This window comes from Pseudorca crassidens, chromosome 13 (assembly GCF_039906515.1).
Source record: "Pseudorca crassidens isolate mPseCra1 chromosome 13, mPseCra1.hap1, whole genome shotgun sequence".
Lineage (NCBI taxonomy): Eukaryota > Metazoa > Chordata > Mammalia > Artiodactyla > Delphinidae > Pseudorca > Pseudorca crassidens.
The window spans coordinates 50978442-51002548 of NC_090308.1; the positions used below are offsets into that span (position 1 = coordinate 50978442).

The window sequence follows — 24107 nt, forward strand, 5'->3', positions numbered from 1 at the left end:
GACTATCTCTAGCTTACATTATGTTTCAGATGCCATTTCTCCCCAACTGTACAAACATAACAGTTCCTGAGTATCTGCGTATAGACTTTCTGCTACTCCAGTTTAACTGCCCTTCTACTCCCCATGCACCTTCCAAATGCTGTTAAATTATTTCATACTTTCCAAAGTCAAAATAGAATAATGTTTTGATTATATATCAAGTACACTGTAAGTTCTTGGTGATCAGGGACGATATATATATTTGTATCATATACATATATATAATTTGTATTTATATTGTATATATTTGTATTATCTCATATAATGTAAAGAACATTCAGTAAATACCTTATTGACTAAAAGACTGACACAGTGTTTTGAATAATCAAGTGGTATGAATATGGGTTAAGGAGACATTGTGCCTAAGTTCAGCTACCAGCTCGACCACTTATTACCTGTGTGACCTCAGGCAAGTTGCTTAACTTTTCTGGGTCTCAGTTTCCTCAATTGTAAAACAAGGTTAATAATAGCATCCACACAGAGTCTTTCTGAAAATTAGATGAGATAATCTATTACACAATGCCTGGCCCATAATAAGTGCTCAAAAAATATTAGCTTGATGAGATTATATCAATACTGTTATTAACTACTCCTCTTCCTGTCATTCACCATAATTCCTCCTGTCCTCATCCTAAGCGGTTTGGAAAGATCTCCAAATCTGAGGGTTCAGTGAACCTCTTCTTTTTATTGAGAAATGTATCTACTACATAAATAGTAAGTCATCCAAATCCCATTAACTCTAGGTAATTTTATTTAATAATCATATTTTAAAAGTTGGACAAATAAATAAATGGCAAAGCAATTTTTATTAAATCCTGTTTTCTCAATGGCTATTTGGAATACAGCATTCATATGCAAGCCCCAAGAATATTGAATAACAGATAAAATAAATAATGATCATAATGCAAACCACATTCTGATTCCCACTTCCCTGCAAGTACAACTCCATGTAAGAATTACAAGAGCCAAAAAGTAACATGCTTATTAACTGTGGGCTACTCAGCTATACACATAGAGCTTAGCAGATCACGTGAATGTTTCCATATTCTCAATTAAGCTAATGGTTCCTTAGAGCCCAGTTCTTATAACCCCTTAAGAATTTCAAGATTTGCCTGAAAAAATATATCACATTTCCATGACTATGACTGAACACAAATTTGGAAAGCTCACTGAAAGCAAACCATCCTGGAAGACAGGAAATGGTCATTGTTTTCCAAGAAAGGCAAGACGCTCCTGCACAAAGGAAATCAAGCTGGTCTTAGAAGCTTAATCTCATGTCCCTCCACATAAACCTGTGTGTGCTGTGTGGATGGACCCTGCCTTGCACTTCACACACGGGAACATACTGGGGAATAAGAATAAGGTCACTTACCATTTGAGGTAAGAGACATTTTATTCAAAATTGCCATATAAATGCATCCAGAGAAGTATATTCCCTCCTTTTTTCACATTTCATTTTATTTTAAAGTATTCAGAGATTTAAAGGGATTCTGGACTTATAATAGACAAGTTATAAGCCTCTGGAAAAACCTGACAAAAGACTCAGATCTAAAATATTGTTTCCTAGATACACAGTGTTTTCTGCAACTGGGCTCAGTGAAACTTTCACTAGCAAAGTCTTTGCATTTCATCTTTACCTTATGAACAAAAAGAAACTGCACTAATTGTTTTACTGATTTTTTAAAGTCTTGAGAGCAAAATGTTGTTCATGGAGCAAGTCTAAGAGCAGGAGATAAAAAATCCTGGTTCAAGTCCCAGCTGGTTACTTTAACCAGAAGTAGGCAACCCAAGCTTGCCCAACCACTGCAGAGGGTTGATGTCTGCTCAGTGGAACTGGGTGCTACTACACTTGTAAAGCAATAAAGACCAATATAAGGTCTTTGTAAAAAAAAAAAAAATGTATTTAAAATTCATTTTGAATGGCTTTGCTTCAATAGTCAAACTTGCGTGAGAGCAGAGCAGGCATAAGTGTTCTGATGGAGATTCACTGTTGTACAGCTCTTCCAATCCATGCTGGAAGTCCTTTACTGGTACAACCCTCTCTGAATGAAGTCCCAAAGGATTGAACCCATATTAAAATCTCTAATATGAGAAGAATTACAGCAAGGTTACAATGTAATTAACCTGAGTTATCTTTCAAAACTCTTGCTGATATATATTCTGCCACTTCAGACTATGCTCACGCTGTGGTTTTTTAAATTAGCAAAGAAGGAGGTTTTCATATTCATTCTAACTGAAAGGATAAAGGAATGTTTGTGTAAAAAGAGAATTGGTTGATACTTTCTATTATTTTCTAATATTATTCTTATCATTATATTCTTATCGTTTTTTAAAAATGGTGACTCTATATGGCAAAACCTTATTTTGTCCACTGCAGAAAAGTCCGTGATTCTTATTTAAAGATCATGGTGATTCCCTTCATTTGCTTGGAGGGAAAAGAAAAAAAGTAAAAGCAGGGCTATTATTCTGTGTTTATAACAAGTCTATTACCATAGTAACGACTGTGATGTCACAAACCCTATACCAAGGGCCAGATTCTGTCTCTGAGCGGGGAAGGGCAGCTTAGCCTTGGAAATCGGATGAAATTGGATGCAAACATGTGCAGCAGAAGCAGGGTCAATGCTTGTGGTAATCACCAAGGTGCAAGAAGTTCCCCTTCCGGGAAGAAAAAGGGTGCAGGAACAGAAAAGCAATCCCCCAGGCCCAGAAATAAGCTACCCCCACAGTTTTGTCTGCAGCTGTGCAAAAGGAGAGTGGAAATCCAAGCGAGTGTGCTATCACCGTGTTCCCGATCACGAGTATTCCACTGGGCCCACTGGCTGCCAAATGTGGATGGGATCCAGTGGTGAGCCTGCCTGAGCACAGGGAACACTCTCTGGAACTAGTGCCTGACCAGATGGAGCCTTCCGGTACCTCGAAGCAGGAGCAACTTGCTTCATGATGGCAAGACTTTAAAACCAAGCTGGGGGGTTACCACTGCTAGGTCATCCTGGTTCACAGAACCACAGATGCTTAAGAGTTAGAGAACTCATCAAGTCTCCCCAAAGATGTGGACTTGAAAAAAATAACCTTTTGCAGGAACAAGCTATATCCCCTGTCACTAAGGAATCTGAAGTAGCAGATTAATAAATACTCTTATTCTGATACAGTCTAGGGAAGTTTCGTATATATACGCTGACAAGGCAACTTTATATTAAAAAGAATATTGGATTAGGAGTCAGAAGACCTTAGTACTAGTCTTGACGCAAGTACTTAGAAGCCACCTGACCTTGAGAAAGCCATTTAACCTATTTGAGCTTCAGTTCTTTATTTAATGATATCTCAAATGCTATTTCCCAGGGTTATTGTAAAGATCAAATTAAATAAAATCTGAATGAGTTTCATAACTGTAAAGGGTTTAATACAAACATAAGGTATTATTAGCATTTTCACATAGCCGGCTTACAGTATACCAGGAATAATTTGAACACTAATCGTTCTTTTCTTTCCAGGAATCCAGAGCATACACACAATCCTCTTCTTCCCTATCCCGAGAAGTAGACACTTGCATGATACAGTCAACTCTGAATTATTCAGGGGTTGATTACCAAGGGGCCTTTTGTTCCTAGCCATCGTATGATTTATTAGTTTCCCTCAGAAATGCCCCATTAACCTATATACAGCTAGACCATTGACAGAGGGTCCCTCAACTGGATTACCTTGAATAACAACTCTGGTCAAAGTTTTAGCAAAAGGAAAAATTGAAATGATTAACTAGATGGGAGTTTTTGGATAATTTGTGGACTTTACACTTATCTATGGATAAGTACACACATCACTGTCACAGAGGCTATGGTCATGGTCAGACAGACTGAGACTAATCCAAACAAGATCCTAGCACTTTCCCAGTGAACAACAAAGTAGCCTGTACTATCTTCTGCATGTGCAATAGGAATTTGAATATCAGTCATTCATTCATTTATTCAACAAACACTGGTGGAGTACCTATTATGTGCCAGAGCTCACCACATACCCTGAAAACCCCACTATTTTCCTGCCCTTTCACTGTCCCTTCCTCACGATATTACACAGAGCACCTTGACAAATCTCATAGCCTGACTCTTAGAAACTCTATTCACCTTCCTGGTATCATGAGACTTTTGCCAATCTTACCCTAGTGCTAGGGTCAGCAAGCTATTGTCCCTAAGCCAAACCCTGCCTGCTGCCTTCTTTGTAAATAAAGATTTATTAGAACACAGCCATGCCCATTTGTTTATGTATTATCTATGGCTGCTTTTCTGCTACCACCGCAGAGTTCAGTAGTTGTGACAGAGACGGTAGAGCTCCAAAGCCTAAAATACTATCCGACCCTTTACAGAAAAAGTTTACTGACCCCTGCACTAGATAACATAACTAAATCAAAATTCATCTCTCCTGTAAGTTTCTGCTTGGAGAATAATAGAGTAAGCTCCTTGAAAGCAAAGAACCTTTGTGTATCTTTTTCTTGTCATATAGAACCCTGGAGTAGGATCGAGTCAAGGTTTAGAGAAGATACAGAAAATTAAACATGTCCTTCCCTACATTCTGTTTTCAACAGATGAGTGCCTTGGAGTTCCATGGAAGACAGCATAAAACCACTGGTGTTCAGTTACTCTGGCTTCTAAATCCTCAGAGTTCCTACATCTAAGACTTCCAAGGCTCAATTTTTGGCCTCTATCCTTTGCATATTTATTTCTTGATCTGATGTGGAATTAGAGTTAAATAGGAGCTGTGTGCTGGAATTCCACGTGGCTGGCTCAGCAGGAAACTCCAGGGCAGGTTTTTTGGCATGCCAAACTCATGTTAGCCTCAGCTATGCTAATTTCTAGAGCTGTTTGCTTTGCTCAAATAAATCTTAGAGGGGAATTTGCATTTGGATACACACTTTTTTTTTGCACAAATTATGTGCATGATAACTCTGGGGCAGAATAAGGACTGAAAAAAAAAGAACAAGAGGCATGGTGTTTACTGAATGGTTTTCATGTGGCAAGCACTATGCTGGTGCTTTACCTACATTTTCTCATCTCATGGCCACAACTATCCCATAAGGTGAAACTGTGATCCCCATTTTACAGATGTGGAAATCATGTAACTTGTCTACACTCACAGAGCTGGTAAATGACAAAGCCTGGATTTGAACACAATCTGTCTGAATGTGAAGCCTGTGTTCTTTTCACTTAGTCACACTGTTTTATTGATACCCTCATCATCATCACCACTCACCTAAGCCCCTGGACATACTTTCAAACAATGAACCCCACATTTAACAAAATTAGTCACCCTTCTCTCCAGTTGTCCTATGCAAAATATGTGTTTGACCTTTAGGAGATAAATTTGGGTCCCTCTGCACCATAAAACAATCAACCAAAGGAGAACAGTGGCATTAGAAAGACAAACTTTATATGTAACACAAATTATGTTAGTATTTAGTAGACAAACACGATTACAAGTGATTTTGATAGGTAAATGGATTTTAATGACATATCTGAGGACCTCAGTATGAAAGGACACTTTTGCTGCTAAAATGTCATAGGCTAAGCAAAAGAATGTGCCCATACCATGAAAAAAATGTTAGTAACACTTAGAAGATGGTACCAATATATCTATAATATAAGCCAAGGAATTTATATCTACAAATATTTTCACTATTTATGGAAACATAACCAAACACCTATCTTCCTTAAAAAAAATACAAGCATTAACTTTAGTGAGTTATGATAAGTACTGCTATCAAAACTCAGTATTTATCATTGTTCAATTCAACATACAGAAAAATAACCAGTGTAGCAATTAAACGTTCTAGCATAATTCTGACATTTTACAGCAAGCCAGATACAATATCACTGAACTTCTTTCTCTGTGTGGAGCATAACTGTAACCTAGCTTGCAATAAGATTTTAAGACTGGCTTAATAAAACAACATCATGCTCAGCCCACTGCCGTCTAGCTTAATACACCGCCATCTAATTTTCTAGAAATATAAAAGAACTGATTACATTTTCATGCAAATGAAATTCAGATCTCCATTTTTTTTAAGCTCTCAAAGAGCTTTGCACAAATTAAAAGGAACTCTGTATGAGATGGGTAACCTAGGTTGTTTCTTAAGTGGATTTATAAGAAGGCACGCTGGGGAACAAGCCTGCCACACACACTTCACAGATTGCCCCTTCCTTCGCAAAACCCACAGAGGAGACGTGGTCCTCACTGCACCACCACCCAGCTCAACCATGGTTCCTTTTTTTCTTGCTAACCAGGCAGTATATATCTTATTTTTTTAATTAGTTCATGCTTTTTTTTATTTTAAACAGATGATTTTAGAGAAGGAAAATAACTTCTTTTATAGCCAGGGGTAGGAAAAATTTATTGTCAGTTGAAAGTTGACAGCCTAACTAGTAGTAGATTGGCCTAATAAAACAATACTACTTTAAATAATACATGCACTAACATTTCTTAGCTGCAAAGTCCCTAAAACAGTCTTTTCCAAAATTAACTTAAGCATTTAATAATTACCATAGGATGGTTAAAACAATTTTCTATCAATCATTATCACTGGAAACCCCAGTATTGACTTACCTGCCGGTGGCTTTATGAAAGGTGGAGGAATTAAAGGTACAATAATGGGCACATTGCCATGATCCTTTGACCCTGCAGGTGAGTCACTGAGTCCATTTCCTGTGGCAAGCCCTGAATAGCCTGTGCTTATATTGTATGGTGAAATAACACTGTCCTCAGGTAATTTTGGTTTTGGCAAAGAATTTTCTGTAAAAGAAGAAAATCACATTCAATATGACGAAAGGGCTTACAACCACATTTTCTCAAGTAAAATGGCTATGGAATAAAAATTTTATTTTGCAAATCTTTAAACACTTTATCAGAACTCCACAGACCATCCTGGACCTTTTCAGTCGTGTTACCATAAATTTCTAAAGGGCTTCTTTATAATTTGCTCCACTATGATAGCTAACATCTCAACTGTACTGTGGTGATGAATTTTAGCATTGTAAAAGCCCATAGAAAATTGAGAGGCAATTAACCCTTTCCATGTACAAAGTGATATACAGCAGACATCGCTCTCTGTCTACCAGGGGAGAAGCTTAAAAAGTGCCCCTGTAGCACTGTAACCAGGTCCCACTGTATTGTAAACTTGAGTGATAATATAATTAAAAGAACCAATGAAGGGAAGAGATATGGGAACAGATGTATATGTATAACTGATCCACTTTGTTATAAAGCAGAAACTAACACACCATTGTAAAGCAATTATACTCCAATAAAGATGTAAAAAAAAAAAAAAGAAAAGAAAAAAAAAGAACCAATGAGAAAGAAGCTGATGATTAGGAAAAAACTGTTGTTTCACAGGGTAGACCCATTAACCCATTAATACCCATTAAAAATTAACAAAAATGATCATAAAGAAAACTTATAATGATATGAACCTTGTGAATTTTATCCTTGCATGTGAATCATTAAAAACAACAACAGTGGCTTCCCTGGTGGCGCAGTGGTTGGGAGTCTGCCTGCCGATGCGGGGGACGCGGGTTCGTGCCCGGGTCCGGGAGGATCCCACATGCCGCGGAGCGGCTGGGCCCGTGGGCCATGGCCGTTGGGCCTGCGCATCCGGAGCCTGTGCTCCGTGATGGGAGAGGCCACAGCAATGAGAGGCCCGCGTCCCGCAAAAAAAAAAAAAAAGAAAAGAAAAGAAAAAAAAAACCAACAACAACACTCAACCATAGAAAACAACTTGTTCCCTCCAATAGCATATCCTGGCACTCTCTCCATGTTCCCCAGAGGCAAAGATTATTACCTAGACCAAGTGTTAAACGAGCTATTAGTTTACAGAATATAAACTCGACTTGCATTTTTCGTTTACAGTGAAATTGATGACATTATCTCTGTAACATGATGTGTACAATTTCATACCAAGCTTAACATAAAATTTGTCACATACGTTCAATTCCACATGCCTGCAGGACAGCTCATTTACATTTCATTGCTTGGCATATAAGAAGGAAAAGCACTATCTTAGAGACTGGAAATAAAATGCATGAACAGGTAGTTTATGCCAATAGATATTGAATGTAATGAAAATACTGATCAAATTGCCAATTATATCACACAATTAGTTTTAGTCACACTTTATTAAAGTTCCCCAAATGGATTGCTTCTTCACATAATCCTTTTCTTTGACAAACAAACACTCAATCCAAATTTAGGTTCATAAACTCAGTGTGCAGATCAACACCCACCAATGATTCTAGGCTTCATGAAATATCAGGCACTGCTACCCACCGGCAGATTCAGTGTTATTTCAGCTCCACTAACCTTCTAATTTCTACTCTTTGGCTGGGCTTTGATGATCATTCTTATGGAATTATATAGGACCCAACCTTCTACTACTCTCTTACTCTTCTTCTTAACCTATCCAAGGCTGTGTGGATGAGGCAAGGGTGAAAACTTCAAACAGAAAACAGAAATAGGGCCTTCCTTTAGAATTCCCACCCAAAAGGGGGGGAGGAGAAATTATCAAACTAACCATGATTGTCTCTTACCATCTGAAAATCTAAACCTAACATTTCACTTAACAGAAAGCACCAGTCCTTAACAATTGATATATCGAAGGGTTCAGGAAACTAGAAATTAGCAAACACTGTCCCTTTCTATCAATTTGTGGGCAGGACCACAGCGCTTAGCTAGCCCTTGTCTAGCTAACTGTCCCATTGCTGGATGGAGATTAAGCTGTGTCTATTTTTGTTTTATGTTGTGCTCTTACATTCTGCAGAATTCTGCTTACGGGGATGTCCATTTAAATCAACCATTGGCATCATGAACAAAACGAGTCCCAGAGCAACTCAATTCTGGCAGGTTGAGATAGCCAATCCTTGTTTGCATGAAGGAAAGGACATTGAATATCATTACCTTTGAGAACAGAAATGTGCTGCCGGCTCTCTCCATCTGTAGGATAGTTTCTGAATTCAATATCTTCACCATCTTTCAATTCAACCTTATCATAGCCATACCAGCCAAGAAGTTCATTCATGGTGTTTTCTGCAAAGTTCTGAAAGAGAAGCATAGGCTACTTATGTATATAATCAATAACTATTTGAAAAGAACACATAAATCGAATTCTGTTTCCACTACCCATTTTCTGCCAGCCCCGCCCTACCTCCCTTAGAGTCATGTTTATTTTTCAAATCACGTTCAAAAACTGTCATGCGTTTAAATCTCAGGATGACGCATCCAATTATGACAGGCCTTCAGACATTTGCAATTTAAAGATAACAAGAGAAAAGGTATTTGTCAGTTTTGCTTAAGAATAGGAAGTCATATTTTGGCATATCCTTCTGCAAAGTCTATATCTTTCACTAATACAAAAATATTGAAAGGTAAAAGCACAAAAACAGCTAAGAAAAAATTTTGAAACTGAAAACAATCGACCATTTTGTGGCTCAGATTAATTTAAACTAGAATTGCTTTCTAATTTAGGTGTTGTTTCTTAACATGACTCTTATCTCAGATAAAGCAAAATCTCAGCAAAGAAATAATTTCTCAACTGTCAACCACTACCATCCAGAAAGCTGAATAGTCTACAAGGGTTTCCCTTTTGTAACAGTATTCTTTAAACATTGAAGCATAATTTCCTTTACGAATTCCACTAGTGACAGATTCTTTCCCCATGAAATCAAAGGTCACTGTGATTGTCTTCTGACAAGTAACATAAAAGTACCAAATAACTTTAAGGTTACTAGCCAGCTCAGATTTTGGATAATGTATGAAAACACTTTATGAACTATAAATCAATATACAATCAGCCCTCCATATCTGCAGGCTCTGCATCTGCAGATTCAAGCAACCGCAGTTGGAAAATATTTGGGAAAAAATTCCAGAAAGCTCGAAAAAGCAAAACTTGACTTTGTCATGCAGGCAACTATTTACACAGCACTTGTATTGTATTTACAACTATTTACCTAGCATTTACATTATATTAAGCATTATAAGTAATCTAGAGATGATTTAAAGTATACGGTAGGTTGTGTGTAGGTTATATGAAAATACTACACCATTTTATATAAGGGACTTAAGCACTGTGGATTTAGGGATTGTGGTGTGGGTGTGGGGTGTCCTGGAACCAATCCCTTGTGGATTTGGAGGGACAACTCTATAAAATATAAGGCATTATTATTGTTGTTATTATAGATATCAAGCTGTGGAAATAATGGGTAAATAATAGTTGGACAAATTTAAAGCTTATACTACCAGGTGACTATTTTTAATGAACTTAACAGCTGCTATATCTTAATGCTTGTGTGTGCCTTAAAGCATCTCTATCTGAGAAAGAGAGAGTAGAGAAGTGGTTACCCGGGGCTGGGGGCAGCAGAAACGAGGAGACTGGTCAAAGGGTATAGTATAGCATGCTGTACAGTATGGTGATTATAGCTAATAACACTATCATGTACTTGAATGTTGCTGAGATAGTTGATCCTACATCTTTTCACTGCAAAAAAGAAATGGTAACTATATGACAGGATAGAGGTGGTAGCTAATGCTACGGGTAGTAGTCATTTTACAATATATAAATGTATCAAATCAATACATTGTACACCTTAAACTTGCAGTGTTTTGTGTCAATTATATCTCTTCTCAATAAAGCTGGAAAAATTTTAATAAAAAGGATCCTATACTACAGAGTAAGATAATAAATGTTTGTTGAATTAATTTTTTTAAGGCATCTTTATCAGGCAAGGCAGGCTGAGCCTCCTAGACTGAGCTAGAAAAACTATACATTCTAACCTTCTCTGTGGCTCACAGAACCTTTTCTCATTCTCCCTAGAAGTTGTCATTTCTGAATTACACTGGGATGTATAATTTATACCTGAAACAAGCACCCAGGCTAAACCAGCATGTGCACAGCCTCAACGTGTAAGTTCCATGTTCTCTTGAACTTCACTTTAGATTTCAGCAGGGGTTGCATAACCCCTGGTGGTCCAGTGGGTAAGACTCTGCGCTCCCAGTGCAGGGGGCCTGGGTTCGATCCCTGGCCAGGGAACTAGATCCTGCCTGCGTACTGCAACTAAAAGTCCACACGCCGCAACTAAAAGATCCCACATGCCGCAAGGAAGATCCCACATGCTGCAACTAAGACTCGGTGCAGCCAAAATAAATAAATTAAATAAATAATAAATAAGTAAAAAGAAATATTAAAAAAAAAAGTAAGGATATTACACTACATAAAAACAAACCTGGCATTTCAAACCACCCACAGGATGCTAGATTTTTTTTTTTTTTTTTTTTTTTTTTTTTTGCTTTAGTACCCACTTGAGCTCAGAGTTCCAAATGGGTCAATCTGTGATAGTATAATGCACAAGCAAGTTTTAAAAATCTAGCCAGGTTGATTCAGTGTTACCGTCCACAAGGCCAACAGCCAGCCATATCAAGCTTTACTGAGGCATTTATTCTATCTGATGGCTGGTCATGTCCACATTAAATAGACATTCTTTTCATGAATGCACGAAGATGATATGATCGATATGTATAATAAGCTCAGCAGCTTCTGGAATACCACCGAGGAGGATTCTGCTAAATGCTGCACTACTCAATCAAAAGAGATTGCTTTAATGAGGTGTCAGTCTCCCTCCCCTAACACCCAATTTCTTTCACTGAGCTGAGTGCCTGGACTGGAGAATGACAGTCCCTAAGCACACAAACCAAGGTCCTCCATCAGGGGTCTGGCAGCAGAAATCTCTGAGGATAAGGATTACATCTTGCATCAAAAAAACAATTCCCAACAGTGCTAAAAGCCAAGTTCAAGCCATCCTACTGGTTTATATGCTGTTTGCCTCAATCTCTAAGAGAAATGTGCCCAAAACCCAGAAAATCTCTTGCATAGTAACTCCTGGCCACCATATCTAATTTTCTAGACCATTTGTATCTTGGGCACCTCTTTCTCTGGTTCTGTCTAACCTCTGAAGCGACACAAAAGCTACAGATGCATAATTCACGGAGCAACCTCCCAGCCAAGGATATAGATTTGTTTGTTTTAGTCCAGCTGCAAATCCGTTCAGCCTTTCAGAACCAATCCCAGGGATGGGATCCAGAAGTTTCAGACATTCGCATAAATACTGAAACCTCAACTGGATTATTAACACAAAATTCATATTATTTGGGCATCTTAAGTGCATCACTTAGTTTACGGTTTGTCCTGAAAACTCAGAGGCTTCATGGAACAATCAATATGATCAACATGGAACTGATCTATTCCATTTTCGAGTTACTATAAATGTCAGCGAAAATAAACTCTAAAACACTCCCTTTCTTATCACTGAAAGTAAAAAGAAACATATTAATGTTTTGATATATGACTGGAAAAGCAGAAAACAAAAGGTTTATAGAGCCTTGAGCCATAACTCTCAAACTTTTCATAAAAAGTCGAACAAGATCAAAGAAAAAGAAACACCAAACTACAAGAATAGGTATCACCTCTGTCTTATATACTATTGCATTAAGAAATCAAAGAACCCCAAGGAATAAATAATTTTTAATTTCTAGTTAGAACTTGATGCTAGACATCATATGGGCTCGCTATGGTGCTAAACCAAAGGAAATGAAATGGATTTTTGCAGTTACCATCCAAGAAACATAATATATTCTAGGAGAAGTGAATTTAATGTTTATGGTCCATAAGGGTTTTCAAGTTTTTCTACCAGAAAATTAAGGTGATAAGAGTTAAAGTGCAGAGAGACTTTTGAGGTAAGGCTGTTTGATAATAGGACAAACCACTGTACTAAGAGAAGCTGTAAAATTTGCTTCCCCCCATATCTTCACCCAGAATTTCTCCTGGAGACTTAGAGCAGGAAACTCAAGTAGAATCTCTTAAAGGCCCTTCTAGCTCTAAGGTCCTGTGAAATCAAAGAATTTCTACTTATACAAGAAATAAATTGCCTTTTGCTAAGAAGTATCATAATTACAGTGATCACACAGCATAAATTTTACTGAACAGCCACTATCTCAAATATTTTATCATTGTTCCCATAAACCATCAAAATGTGCCAGAATTTCAATATTCTGGCATCCAAAACACATTTTGCAGACTGCCTCTCACCCTTGGAAGTGGCACAAAAATCCTCCCTCATACCATGTGGTCCAATTTGGGTTTGGAAAATAGGTCACTATAATTACAATGATAATGTCTAACACTCTTATAGCACTTTACAGTGTTTCCACATCCTTTAACTCTCTTGTTCCTTTCAATTACCCTGTGAGTTAGGTATTTGATTTCCACAGTAAACTTTTGGTGAACCTCTGTGACATCCTCATTTTACGAAAGAAAATTGGAGCATACAGAAGGTAAATGACAGGCATGAGAGATCACCTAGTAAAGTCAGAACAAAAATACAGATCTTCAGATCCTTATACCAGGACTCTTTCTATTATAAATTCCGTACAGTCCAATGTGTCAGCAACTCCAAAGGAGCTACCTCCTTGGACCAACAACAGTATTGCAAAGAAATCATATCACCGATGTCAATGTCACATACAAAGAGCTTTTCAACTAGGACATATCTACCTATGCTAAAACTTTGCTTGTTTTGCGACTTGATCATTGACCTCTACTCTCCTTAACTGTCTTTATTGTTGGGATAGGGGGGTCTTAAAATTCATAATCAAAATTTAATCTTCTCATTTGACAATTTTTTGACATCACATCTGACTCTAATGGCTTTGCACTTTTAATACTATACCTCCATACCCCTTCCTCTCCCTTTCCAATTCCCCTCTCTCACCTCCAGGGTTCCTAAAGAAAGAAAAGCCTAACCTTTAATCTGAAAGCATGATCTTTTCCTAGAATTTAAAAAAAAAAAGGTCACAGAAAGATAGTGGAAAGACAGGAAACTTAACTATTTCCCCACTCCTCTGAGTTCTTGGCAAAGTTTATTTTTATTGGACTCTAATTCCCAGGACATTCATTAGACACTCTCCTTATTCAACTAGAAATACTGTATGCCTGTCAAAGTTCACTCTAAATGGTTTTTAATTGAACATTTTATCAGGTAAATAATAATGACTTGACTTCAAGTCATTTTGAAAATCACAGTAATTACAAAGCCTCAAAATACTCTGAAATGCAAGTACTTCAAGGTCTTCAAAAAGAACTAATGATTTTATTCTGAAAACACCAAAGTTTAAAATATAGGGTAGGTGCCACCGATTTCTCTTATCTCAGGCCTTGCATAACTGAATGTCAGATGTGTTTTCAACTTGGTATCCTACCCAAGAAAGTAGAAAGTTTTCAGAGAGCTCCCAATCATTCATTCAGATGAGGGGAAAGCCACATCCTCCCTCTTCCCACAAACATAATTCCCATTTCCACTCCAAGTCCTACATCCCTCCACAGTGCTAGTATAATATGTCATCTATCCCAACGAAACACACTATAAGTTACTTGAGGGCAGAAACCCTTTATTTCATTTTATGTCCCATCTAGCACAATGCCTAGCACTTAGAATCTAATCAATAAATGTGCTAACACATTTGGATACATCCATAAATATTTTTTAAATATGTAAATACAGAAAAATTATCAAACAAAATTCAGGACAGCTGATTCTAAAAATAAATATGTGAAAGCTTAAAAAATTATAATATCCAGGGCTTCCCTGGTGGCGCAGTGGTTGAGAGTCCGCCTGCCGATGCAGGGGACACGGGTTCGTGTCCCGGTCCAGGAAGATCCCACATGCCGCGGAGCGGCTAGGCCCGTGAGCCATGGCCGCTGAGCCTGCGCGTCCGGAGCCTGTGCTCCGCAACCAGAGAGGCCACAACAGTGAGAGGCCCACGTACCACAAAAATAAATAAATAAATAAAATTATAATATCCAATGTTAATGAGCACTCTCAGACTTTTTTTTTTTTTTTGATGTGGACCATTCTTAAAGTCTCTATTGAAATTGTTACAATATTGCTTCCGTTTTATGTTTTGGCTTTTTGGCTTCGAGGCATATGGGATCCTAGCTCCCTGACCAGGGATCAGACCCGCATCCCTTGCATTGGAAGGCAAAATATTAACCACTGGACCTCCAGAGAAGTCCCACCCCCAGACTATTGGGAATTCAAGTTAATTCAACTTTTAGAAAAGGTAACTTGACTCTCTGCAATAAAAGCTTAAAATTTTACATACCCTTTGATTCAGCAATTTTATTTCTAGGTATAGTAGGGACTATTCTAAGGAAATAGGTGCAAAAATATGAATGTTCAGGAATGTTTATCTCAGTGTTGCTTTCTTAGAAACAAACTATATGTCAAACAATCGGAATTCAGTTAAATAAATTATAGACTAGTCATGAAATCACTGAAATGGAATACTATTTTGCCACTAAATATATGCTGTGGATAAATTTTTACTGCCATGAAAAGTTATTAACAATATGTTAAGTTTTAAATGGAAGGTTAGTAGTTTTTTGTTTTTGTTTTCTTAAAAAACATTCATCATACATAGAAAAGGACATGAAAAGACATACATCAAAATGTTGACGGTAATGGTGTCTGGGTGGGAAAATTACAGGCTTTGTTTTTCTTTTTGCTTATTTATATTGCTTATTCTACTATTTATATCATGTCCATGTATTATTTTTATAAAAATCAAAAAATAGTTTTAATTAACACAGTCTTCTCACAGACAACCATGTCAGTCATATTCACAGTCCTAATAACAGTAAAAAGGATCTGCCAGTTACATTACTTAACTTCAAAACATTCTTACACACATTATCCAAGAAAGTGGAGCATATGAGAAATACTTTCAAAGGAAAAGGAAACCCCCAATCCTGAACAATTTACAAGGTGGGGAAAAAAAATGCTGGTATCTCTGCCAGTTAAGGTTATGAATAATAGAATGATGGTTATTTTTGGAAAATATTTTATCTCCCTTTTCACCTCCATGGGTTCTGACTGACTTCTGAGGTAGATTTCTATTAAGCATCACTGGGTTCACTAATTAAGATTTTTAAAGGGCTGAGGGGATGAAGCTGTAGAAGAAAAGCAGTTCCTTTTGTAGGAAGTAGGAATTAAACTTGATTAGAAATCAATTTCTAGCTCTACCTATCCCCAGGTCTGAAAGTTAAAAGAATTATAATATCCAGTGTTAATGAGCACTCTCAGACTACTGGGAATTCAAGTTGATTTGACTTGAAGTCATCTCTCTTAACACAGACCTAATGGATTGGTTTTATTTTAAGGTTCTACCAAGAAGCAGGCAACATTTAAACAGTGAAAAAGAACTGTGGGAAGAGCCCTTTACAGACTACAAAGTACTTCCATGCTCATGATCCTACTGGGTCTGATGGTATCCTAAGGATAAGTCACTCCCACAGACATCCCATGTGAGGGTCATCCACATGCATGTTATGTTAAGAGCAGCCAGATTCATACTCTTGGTGCAGACTTTACCCATTGAGCCTTGCTGTTTGTATCTGAACTGCATACAGATTTTTGGCCTGAAATCCTTTTAAGAAGGTCACTGAGCTCCATCTGGGTCATTTTGCAGCATTGTTCTCAGCCACGACACAATGATTAGCACACAGTTCTAAGGGCAGAGGACACATCAAAACACTAAAATCCAGCTCCGACCTGGAGCCGGCCTGAGGAGAAAGTCTCGTTCTCTTATTGACACAGTCTGAATTAGATGGGTGTATTATTGTCACATGAAACCAAGATTGTGTGTTTCCACATATAAAAATCTACGTTGCTTTACTGTCTTGTTGTGACACAGAACAGACAATTATGTCCCCATGTTTTAATCTGTGGCCAGGACATCAAATGTCCTAAAAAGGTCAAAGAAATGTGTGAAATTGTGGAGCCCAGCCCTGGGGCCAACACTGTAGCAGGCATGGCAGGTGTGCAGCTGTGTGCAGCTGTGTCCTATCACAGCTGCAGCACTGGCCTTAAAATCACCAAGTCTTGTTACATTGTTTTCCTGTCCATGCCAAAAGCCACTGGCCTTAAAGCAGGACAGAGTTCCACAACCCTTTAGTTATATAAGAGATATTAACACCCATCAGTCTACAGATTCTAAAATATACATTCACCAAATCTCACCCAGCACAGGCTTTCATGTCTGTTTACATGTTTCAGTTGGCACCATCAAAAACAAAGTTGTTTTTTTTTTTTCATTCTACCCTGGAATATCCCTTCTCTTTTAGGAAAATATTCAATAATCTTATTAGCTTGAGTACAAGTATGGCTGACTTCCCATTCCGCAAGAGGAAGTTTTAGACTTCAGAGATTTTTAAATGATCCACCTTCTACTACTTCTAATAATTTTTTCAGAAAAATAAAAAGTATAAAGACTCGATAAAAAGAACACTTCCTTAGAAGATGCAAGAAGTCTGGTCACCCTTGCAAGACACCTCTATTTCCCTGGAACTCTCCTTTTTCAGACAGTCACTTGTATTCACTGATATTTGCCTTTTCTGAGGCCCTGTTTTTGACTTTCATTTAAAAACTCTGTTACCTCTTGGTTTCTATGAGTCTGTCTTTCACACAAGGAGAGTAGGGCTTGGCTTCTCAGAGCAGTGCTTGGCAAGCACAGAGGCAGGAAACGCAGAAGGGAATGAGTCTGTCAGACTCATTTTCTTCTAGTTCAAATGTTTATTTCAGATTCGGGAGGAAGTGGAGTGGTTCCTTTCCATTTCCTCCTCTCTGGAACCTGTGAATTGTGTAAGGCTTAGAGAGTCTCACTCTACCACACACTATCCTCACCAGTTCACAGATGGAGAAAGAGACTCTTTTCAGAAAACTCCTGGTTTGAACAGAGCAGAATTCATAGCTCTCTGTGCCCTCCCAGGACCTTCTCTTATGGTTTGAGACTAGAGCCTTGAGCAGGACAACCGAGAGCAACACAGAGGACAGGGCTGGTGGGCTCGGGAATATCCTACACCAGCTCCCAAGGGGCAAGCACCATGCTCCGACTGACAAGAGTTCCCAGCCCTGCCACGTGGCACACCTTAGACCACTGCTCAGCCAGGGAGGTCTGACATAATTTGTGAATGCCACAGTGAGATCTAGTCCCAAGCCCACTTTCTAGGTTCCTGAGACTCACTGTTTCTGACATCAGGATGGAGTTTCAGGAGCAAAACTTAAAATATACCTGTTTTAGTAATGAGCTGATTTCAACCTTAAACATGCTGACTTTTCCAATCCACACTCTGATATCTCTATTTTATTTTATTTTATGGCAAGCTATTTAAATCACTGCACTCACCAGCTCAGCTCTGCAACTTGCTTTATTGTCTATGCAATTGACACAGGTCATTTTTAATGCCAAATGGAGACCATCAGAAACTAAACTAGAAAATCTTATGGTGAGTTTACTACTAAACTCTAACAGATGTGCCTGCCTCTAACTGTAGGCATTAGGACTGAAGCATAATTTTAGGTACAAATTACTTGCTAAGAATATTTATAGACAGAGAAATTCAGCAAAGACCCTAAGACATTTAACACAGATTATCCTGTAGTTGAGCAATTGATAAGGAAGCCAAACATTGTAAATGCATTAATTATGGTTTGTTTAGGAAAGTTTCCAGGGCAGAGTGCTTGATCTAATCACAATGGTTTTGTCAAAGAGTTTTAAAAGATGAAAATCTGACTCATTATCTCTACTCATAGTCTACTTTTTTTTGAATTGTATTACTGTTTGGTAGTCACTAACCATGTTCACCAAGATCTATGCACATAAAATACATACCCTTAAGTGCAACTATATTTATACTTACTCATATATTTACATTTGCACAGCCAATATTACATCTAGCTTTTATGTTATGTTCTGGATGAACACCTGAAACGAATTAACACTTCCATATACCAGAATTCCCTCCTAAGAGCCATTTGTTATGATACATGTGAGCTAACAATATATTGAAGGCATATTACAGTAGATACAATCACAATATTCGCTTTAGAAACCGAAAGTAGTCAAAATATAAATTGAATTGCCATCTGATTTTTTAAAATCCTCTCTACTGGTCACTAACTAAATAGGGCAGACTGATTGTAAGTACAGTAAAGCAATAAGTCTTTTTAATTAAGAAAAACCAGGATGAAGTGGGGGGGGAAGGAAAGATAAAGAAACATTGTAAAGGTCATAATGAGACAAATATTTCTACTTGAAGATATTTTCACTAAAGGACATTAAAGGCAAGCTATGCCAAGTCATGTACTTTTCACACACAAAACTATATTGTATCAAATTTAAATTTGTTACAACTGCTTTGTACATTAAACCAGTGATAACGAAAATGTAACTCAATATCTGATCTAGTGAAACAGCAACCAACATTAGCTCCCAGCCACATGAAGACAATCTCCAATGCCATTACTGGTGTCAGCTAAACCTCTGCCAGTGTGTCTTCTCTGTCCATTTTTAAATAAATTTGTGACTATCTCAATTAGGAAATCTTGAAGGAAGTCTCTATGATGAGGCAATTTTGTTGCTCATTCTCAGCTCCCTGCATTTGCTGTACTTAAAATAGATGCTTATACCAATGTCCTTTCTATTACCCGAAGGGGAAAAAAAATCACATACACACCAGTCCTTTTTCTTTCAGCTCGCAGAGAAGCAACTTGATCCAACCAGTGTTGAAACCTGAGTAGGTCACTGTACACCACGATAAAATTCCCTAATCCCTGAGCCAACTCTCCCTAAGGGGGGGGCCTCCTCCGGATCCTCCACTTCCCAGGCTGACTTTTACATTCGCTCTCTCCTCGTTCCCCCTTTCATTTCCCCTACCTTCAAGCCTTGATATGTGATCCACGGTGGGGCTCAGGTTTCCGTTTTTACAGCTTAGGCCGTGCTAGCTGTATACATTCCTTTCTCTCTGCCGGGCTGTGATTACTTACCAGGGCTTAGTTTACACTGGTCCAGATGAAAGCCGTTCAGATGAAGGCAAACACAGCCAGGCAGCTCCAACGGCACCGATATGAAGCTGCACAAGGCCACATTGTGTTCTCGGTGACATTTTGTTGCACATATTTTTATGCAGGGCAACCAACTTGTTAGGTTACTCTACACTTTAGGTTTGGGGAGATGGAGGGGTAATAATACCATGAGGTTCAGGGAGGGGTTTTATTGATGTGGTTATTAACATTAAAAGCAGAAAAATCTTGATGAGTTCAAAATAACCCTTCCAGCTTTTGACTTTGAGAAATCACTTTTAAAATGAGGACTTTTGGTTCTATTATATTAGAAGAATGCATACCGAACAATTCCACTAGAAATGGGATTTCATGACTCACTGGCATGATGTGCATTGACACGACTGAAGATTCTGACCCAGTGTCTCTTACACATTGTTCCAAACTAGGGAGAAAATACTGATCCTTCAGGCAATTGAATTATTTGCTGTGTAAAACTTCTTATTTAATGCTACTCTGTACTGAAATGATAAGGATTAAAACTTCAAATAGTAGGTGGTGACTTGGAAGAAAAATAACATTTTAAAAAGAGGAAAGTCTGTGCACGAACGTTAATTCCATACTTAGTCCTGCAGCATTGGCTAAAAATTGTGTAATTTTTCCCCTTCACACAATGTTGTTTTTGTTTCTTCCTCACCAGTTCAGACAAACATCTGTTATACTGTAGAAGGACAACTATCTCCCAAACCACGGAGTGCTCCCACAGCCAAAGTCAACAACGTGAGACCCAAGCATCGAGCACAGTCAGCCTTTATATCCAGCCGGGATAACATTTCACATGTTTTGATTAAAATTAGCTAATTTGTAATTCTAGAACCTATGAAACTTAAAAGCTGCCATCCATATAGATCGCATTAGACAGTGTTTTAAAGGGCCAGTGCACACTGTGACTTCTTAGTGCCTTTACCTCTCTCCTCTTCCTCCACTCCCAATTTAAAATGAAATGGAAAAGTAATCTGGAAATGCAGGACAGGAGGGAAAGGCGAGTGAGGAAGGATGGTTATTGTAAACTGTTTGAATTCCATCCCCATGGGAAGACAACTCCTGCTGGTCTCTTTTTTAAAAAACTGTCTATCAATGGAATCAATGGAGGTTTCCATCACAAGGAATGGCACTGATTTCCAAGGCAAATCTTCCTTAACTCTCCTTGGACTGATGCTGCACCTCATGCTTCCAGGCACTAAATTCGTCACCCAGAAATAAAAACCCTTATTCCAAAATGCAGATTGCTACAGACATTTTCTGGAAGAAAGGAACGCTAAGCATAGGCACCTAGGTACAGATATAGGATGTATTATCCGTGTGCCCCTTTCTAAACATGGGCTTCATTCAAGGCACTCTCTAGAATATGCTTGTTCTAATCAAGACAACATCAAACCGCAATAAATTTTACTTAGTTGCTTGCCATCTTCATCGTTTGTCTTTTAAATAGCAACTTAACCAACCTGACCAAGTCAGTGGGCAGTGTTAAGGATTCTATGCAGAAGATGGGGAACACCAAGACGGCTGCAGAATGAAAACTAAAGTCCCCCCTGAAATCTGCTACTTGTTTGTAACTCACAGAAAGACAAAAAATACAAATAAAACAATTTTTTTAAAAAATCAAGAGAGACTCGTGAAATCAACACAAAACAAAACCCTCACCGGGCAAAAGCTGCAACTTCATGGAAAATAAGTGGGGGGGGGGGGGTACGAGGGGGGTCCGGAGCCGAGCGGTGCTCTTGTGCAATCACTCCAACGCGAACAGCTGGAGCGCCAGGCTGCTGCGCTCGCCACCTCTGGAGCACCGCTGGCCTGGCGGGGAGCCCGGCCTCGCCGACAGGACTCCGGGCTGGCCTTTCCGAACAATGGGCAGGCGCTCTGCGAAGGCCGCCCCTCAGACAGCTATCTTGCACCGGGGTTTGCCCGGGTCTGCTTAACTGGGAAGTGGAGCATGCAAAGACGAGCGGGAGGCGGAGGCAGACGAGTGAGAGGAGCGAGCAGTTGCGTGCGAAGCGAGCCGGCCGTCAAAACGGTACCCAGACCCGCGCCGCTCGGGCCACAACTCGCCCCGGCACTGACAGCCCCTTTTACACCGTCGCCGCTGGCTTCTAGTCGGGAAGCGGGATCGAGGAACGGGGAGATGAACTGGGGAGAGGGGTGGAATCCAGCGCTCCCCGGCTGCTCCGGCCCGGCGGCTCTTAACTTTGGAGGGATCCCGGGGATGGCTCCCGAGGAAGAGGGAAAAACTACCCCACCGACTAGGAAAGCCTCTTCACCATACCCACCCGCCACTTGGGCTCCCGGTCCCCTCCCTCTGAAACGCGCCTGTTACCAACCTGGGGTTTATAAGGTTAAATAGTATGTGGTTTCCCGGCCGCCCCTCCACCCCCATCAAATCTGAGGAAGGCAAATCTCGGGGATGCAGCCCGAGAGTTGGCCTCGGTTTGCACCTGGAGGAGGAGCTGAGGCGTTCTGGGCATCCTACAGAAACTGACAAGCGCTCCCCTGTACCCTCCGAATCTATACAACGGCCCAAAGGGAGCAGGCGGAAGAAAGAGCTCAGGCTCTCTGGCCCCGAAGTCCAAAAATACCTTCATTTCCTCATTGATCTCCCTTTTCACTGGGTGAGCCGGTTTCCTGCTTCTTTTATTTTCCGGAGGTCTCCCTTCTTTCTCCATTTCTGCCATGTTTTTGTGTCTGGTTTCTGTGGAGATGAAATGGCTGCTGCCGCCGCCGGCGGTGGTGGCGGCGGCGGCGGCGGTGGTGGAGGTGGTGCTGATGGTGGCAAGGCTGGCGGAGGTAGCGGTGCTGGCGGGGCTGGGGCTGGGGCTAGGCGGGGGGGAGGGAAGGCGGGCACCGGAGAAGCGGGGTCTCTTCTAGCGGCGGAGAACGTCAGTGGCTGTCAGAGGGAAAGGTAGCTCGAGGAGTCTCGGGGATGCCGCCGCCGCCGCCGCTCCTGCTCCCGCTGCCGCCGCCGCCGCCGCCGCCAACGCCGCCAACGCCGCCGCTGCCCCTGCCGCCGCCGCTGCTTCTGCCGCTCCCGCCGTCGCCGCCGCCGCCGCCAGGCTGCATCCTCGGTGCCCCGTGGAGTCGTCAGCCATCTTCCGTCGCTCTGTCCGTCTGCATGGGCGAGGGGAACGTGGGCCGGGCGCGGAGAGAGCGGCTCTGGGCGTGCGTGCGTGGATATGTGTGTGTGTGTGTGTGTGTGTGTGTGTGTGTGTGTGTGCGCGCCCAGGAGAGCGCGCCAGCCCAGGCGCCCAGCGCCTCCCGCTAGCCGAGCCGGGGGCGGGCCGGGGGCCGGCGCCGGGAGGAGGGGGCGGGCGGGGGAAGGGTGGGGGGGCTAGGACAGCCCCCAGCTCCCGAGCGGGCGTGGCTTCCACCGTCACTGTAGACGCCGATGCTGCGCGGCTCCGGGGGCTGCTCGCGGCCGCTGGCTCATCCGCGGCGGGCATCCGCTGGACTCGGAGCCCCTCACGGCCGCTACCTTGGTACGACGCCTCCCCGGGCCCTCTCCGACTCCGGCCGTCCCCCTTAGCTCCGTGATGAAGGCCCGGGTGGGCTCGGAGTTGGGTTTTGAGCCCGAACTAGAAGCTGCTGAGGAAAAATGAATGTGGTTGAGGGGAGGAGGTTGGGCGGTGGGAGGGCGCGGGGATCCGAGGTCGCGTTGCTAGAGGTCCGCTTTCCTCCCCCCTGAAGAAGGCAGACTGAGCTCGCCCCCTCCGGATGGCAGCGCCGGGGTCTCGGAAGAAGGAAACCACAGTCCCGACCTCCCCACAGCTGCCAGGACAGTGTCCCCTTCTGGGGGCCACCTCCGGGCTCGTGAGGCTGGAGGCCCCTTGGAAAGACCCCCGCGCCCTGCTCGGCTGGTCCCCAATGCGGCGCGGGCTACGTACGACTGCGCTTGCTAGAAGGCTTTTGCCTCTCAATGAACCACTTAGAAGTAGGACATCTCGGCCTTCAGCTCCCTGCTCTTTTTTCTTTCTTTTCCTTCCAGTTCTTTCTCAATCTCTCTCTCTCTCTCTCTCTCTCACACACACACACACACACACACACACACACACACACACAACGTCTCACTACAAAGTAACAGCCTTACCCTGTGAC

At 40.8% G+C, this 24107-nt stretch overlaps 1 protein-coding gene across 4 annotated transcripts in view; it reads right to left on the reverse strand.

The window, feature by feature from the left end:
* The window catches only part of SOBP (sine oculis binding protein homolog), a 159744-nt gene extending 137015 nt beyond the window's left edge, over positions 1–22729 (reverse strand). For all 4 annotated transcript variants that reach the window (XM_067702432.1, XM_067702429.1, XM_067702431.1 and 1 more), the window contains exons 1-3: positions 22595–22729; positions 8974–9112; positions 6631–6816 (exon numbers count right to left, since the gene is read on the reverse strand). In XM_067702432.1, the coding sequence (XP_067558533.1) occupies positions 6631–6816; positions 8974–9112; positions 22595–22690 (421 nt within the window). In that variant the 5' untranslated portion in view covers positions 22691–22729. The remainder of the gene's footprint in view (positions 1–6630; positions 6817–8973; positions 9113–22594) is intronic.
* Positions 22730–24107: the final 1378 nt, after the last annotated feature.